Source organism: Atta cephalotes (genome assembly GCF_000143395.1).
Source record: "Atta cephalotes unplaced genomic scaffold scaffold00003, whole genome shotgun sequence".
NCBI classification, from domain to species: Eukaryota; Metazoa; Arthropoda; class Insecta; order Hymenoptera; family Formicidae; genus Atta; species Atta cephalotes.
In genome coordinates this window covers 2,211,173-2,214,924 of record NW_012130067.1, presented here as the reverse complement: position 1 = coordinate 2,214,924, position 3,752 = coordinate 2,211,173, and the positions used below count along the sequence as shown (strand labels likewise).

Below are 3,752 nucleotides of genomic sequence, written 5' to 3'. Positions count from 1 at the left end.
CTTCTCTCTCTCTCTCTCTCTCTCTCTCTCTCTCTCTCTCTCTCTCTCTCTCTCTTTCTCTATTTCTCTATCTCATAAAAGGATAAATAATCCCTCCAAAGAATATTCCCTACGATCGATGAAAAACGATGCAACCCGTTTTCTATAATTATTCCACATTATGCATTAAGCTCATCCCTTCGAGTGAATAATTCATTGAATGTTTGACGGCTGTCTACAGAGACGAATATAGGAAAAACCGATTACGAGGAGATTATGTTACGTCATAACTGTGAATTATAGGTCTTGCGCAAGAGTTTATTAATATAATGAGAATGATTATAACGAATCTTAAGTATTCTCTGTATTCTCTATTTCTTCGTATTTATACGATTACCGTAATTTTAATTAAACGATCAATTGCAGTAGAGTGGTCATACAAATATTTAGAAACAATGGAAAAGATGCACAAATATTATGTTTCAATTACACTCCAAATATTTAGATCTTTCTCTCAAACGTATTTTGAAGTTTTATGTAACGTCGTCGCTGCGATATTTATGGACGATATTACTCCATTTAAGCCATAAGTGGAGCGCACTAAAATAAGTAAAAAGTACTGTAGAAACAGTATGCATGCGTTTCATCCCTTGTAAATCTTGCGCTATTTTGTTAATCCTGTTCTGCACGGAGAATATGCAACGACGTAATTACGTGCGAATGTACCAACCGCGCGAACAACCGCATAAATCGTAAACGAGTTAAGTGGCGAAGTTAGATTGCCCGGCGCTCATTGTTTTTTCATTGTTTAAGTGGATCACATACATAGAGAGGCAGGAAAAGACGAAGAGAGTAAGAGAGAGAGAAAGAGAGAGAATCCACTTAATGTTAATTCGTAAATCTGCTAATACGCGTCCAGCGACAAAACTAATTACATCACGCTATAGAAAGACGCCGGGGCGAGAGCCGGGGACTGGCATTTCATTGTGACTGCGCGGTCCACAATGCATTGTGAAAATTAACAGACCGCGCTTCAAGTCGCTCGCGCTTCGTAAAGGTGAAAACCCTGGTGGTTGGAATGGAGTTTCTGCCGTTGTGCGACGAGGAAATTTCCCCCGGAGATGTAGTGGACTATTTTTCACTTTTAAGATATGAGCCATCGGATGGAAGAGGTGTGGTATAAGAAGGGCATATTCTTCGTGCTTTAAGGAATGAAAGTACGAAAGGATTTAATGTGAGATAGCCGCTCTATTACACCGTTCTTCTCCATTCCGCTGCGTCGCAGGTGGAGGAGACGTCGTATGGAAGGCGTATTCTTCGCGCTTTAAGGAATGAAAGTACAAGAGGATTTAATGTAAGATAGCCGCTCCATTACGTCGTTTTTCTCCGTCCCAGACGAGGGAATCTTTGTAGAAGAGATCTCAAGAGTCTTGCCTTACGCCAAAATAATTCGTCGTTCTTAGAATGTACGATTTATTACTGACTTGTACTACTGCACCGCACGGCGGTTTCCGATTAACAGATAAAATCTAATGAAATGATAATTCTTGCGTGTTTTCTACAAGATAATGTAACGCGGCGAAGTGAAGTAATGAGAAGCGGATTCTCAGTTGGCTAATTTCGGATGAGAACGTTCGTAACGCGGTTTTTAAAAACTATGAGACAAAATTTACATATTATCACGGTCTCTTAAACGTTCTTTATTCATAGCCCCATCTCTTCTTAAAATACGAGGTAAACGTCTCGTCTCGGTTTTTAAGCTTTATCTCGGACGCGAAAGTAGACATATTTCTTTTTTTTTATTCCTGTTCTTTAAGCGCGCCATATAAATTAAAACGCAGACATAGGCTGACGTGCTCAAGATTGAATCATCTTGCGTGCTTCGAAGATTGATCGTTGAATTGATTATCATTTGTAAAAAACTAGACGACGTAATCGATCACTATTGTATTAATTTTATATGTACAGCTAATCCTTCAAAAAGCTGTGTTTATTGAATAACATAATCAATCTATATGCATAATTAATGTATATGTAATTATGATTATATATGAATATAATATGTTCTCAATTAACGTAATTTATAGTAATTTAAGTAATTTACATAATAACAATTTAACTAATTATCACTAAAACCGATTAAAATTAATAATTTAACTTAATATATAAACTAAAAATATTTAATTAATATAAATTTATATATGTATGTAATTAAAAGTTACTCAATTGAATACCTGTTTACCGCACGAATTTTATTTGCAACTAAATCAACAACGTTATACAATATTGAACAAAGCTTATTCAATAAACATGAAATATCGGTTATACATGCATTATATAAATATGTTATGTTATTTTGTATTAAATCACATAAATAAATTAAGAGAATTAATAATATAACGAATAATATATTCAAGAAATATTTCTTCACAAATAGAAAAATCGGAGTATTTTTTATAGGTCTGAAATAAAAAAAAATGAAAATGCACTCACCGAACGGCAGAGTAATCGCCACGAGAAATAAGAAAACGGCACAAGCGAGCCTCGCATGGCTCGCACGTTTTTCGATGCACATAACGTGACGTCGTTCACACCGACATCCGAATACTTGTACCGTATCGCGCGGCCGCTCGCGTGGCTCTGAGTGCTTCTCTTTAGATTTCGAGTTTCGAAACGCGCTTCCTCTACCTCCTCCCTTTCTCTTTCTCTCTCACTCTCTCGCTCGCTTCAATTTGGTCCCGCGCGTTACGAGTCTCGCGCGCAGCTCCCGGATGCTGCGAATGGTTCAGCGAAGCGCCTGCTTGACGGCAACCTGTTCTACGGCCTCGCGTGCTATCCGCAGTTGGCGCCACTCGCTTGAGATCAGAAGATATCGCGGAGAATTGGAAAGCGGCAAGAATGGGCTCTTACCATCAGAACACTATTTACAGATTCCTTCTTTTCGATCTTTCAAATGAGCGGGACAGAATGTTCATTCAAATTATTCCAAGGTTCGATTGTGTATCAGACAACTTGATAAAAATTATAGAAATGAATAGATTCACAAGGCCCAGTTCTATAACTCACAGTAACCCTTAATCGAAGTTCAATTTATTTCTCATTTCTTTTCAATTCTAAAATAAGGAATAGTTGAACCTCGGTTAAGAATTAACTGTAAATTGTGGGACTGGACCTAAGGGTTAACAGACTAATGAAATTTTAAATATTCTCAAAAATTCACTTATTTTTGTAATTTTCATTCACTAATAAGTTATTAATTTAAAAAGATGATCGGATAATTATACGTGTGGAAAATCACAGGCTCGATTGAGTTCTTAAAGTCTCAAAATTTTTACTTTATTAAATCCATCTTTTATGAATTTCCCAATTCATTAATTTCTTCTATTTACGTTATTTACGTTATTTGCATTATTTTTCCGAATAAATATATAAATTGCGTTATTTTTATTTTTCGATATGCAAATAATGTATTAAAAAGTAATAAACGTTTTTCCCTCGTGAATTCGGTCTCTTGCGTATGCACTTCTGCATGTGCATACGCGCGACTGGACGTCCACATGCGCCGTTATCCTCGACCTAGCTCCTGTAACTCCCTCGGATATCGATTCCCGAGTGAGTTCGCGCGTTTCGAACGACGCAAACTCGAGTTCAAGCAGAGTAGAAGTCACCCTCCCGGCGAAGCTAGTTCATGCCCGGCGCATTACTTCACCCCCGATTGCATCCTCTCTTCCTCTCTCTCTTTCTCACTCTCTCTCTCTCTCTTTCTCTCTCTC

The 3,752-nt window shown here is 37.4% G+C and overlaps 2 protein-coding genes across 2 annotated transcripts in view; one reads left to right on the top strand and one right to left on the bottom strand.

Annotated features, from left to right (window-relative positions):
- LOC105625364 overlaps nt 1-3,752 on the bottom strand; it is a 28,173-nt gene that overhangs the window by 23,305 nt on the left and 1,116 nt on the right. Inside the window, exon 2 of the mRNA XM_012206701.1 lies at nt 2,473-2,631. Within this exon, the coding sequence (XP_012062091.1) occupies nt 2,473-2,554 (82 nt within the window). The 5' untranslated portion in view covers nt 2,555-2,631. The remainder of the gene's footprint in view (nt 1-2,472; nt 2,632-3,752) is intronic.
- LOC105625729 (transmembrane protein 53) overlaps nt 2,878-3,752 on the top strand; it is a 5,477-nt gene continuing 4,602 nt past the window's right edge. Inside the window, 2 exon segments of the mRNA XM_012207051.1 lie at nt 2,878-2,969; nt 3,458-3,700. Coding sequence (XP_012062441.1) covers nt 2,878-2,969; nt 3,458-3,700 — 335 coding nt within the window.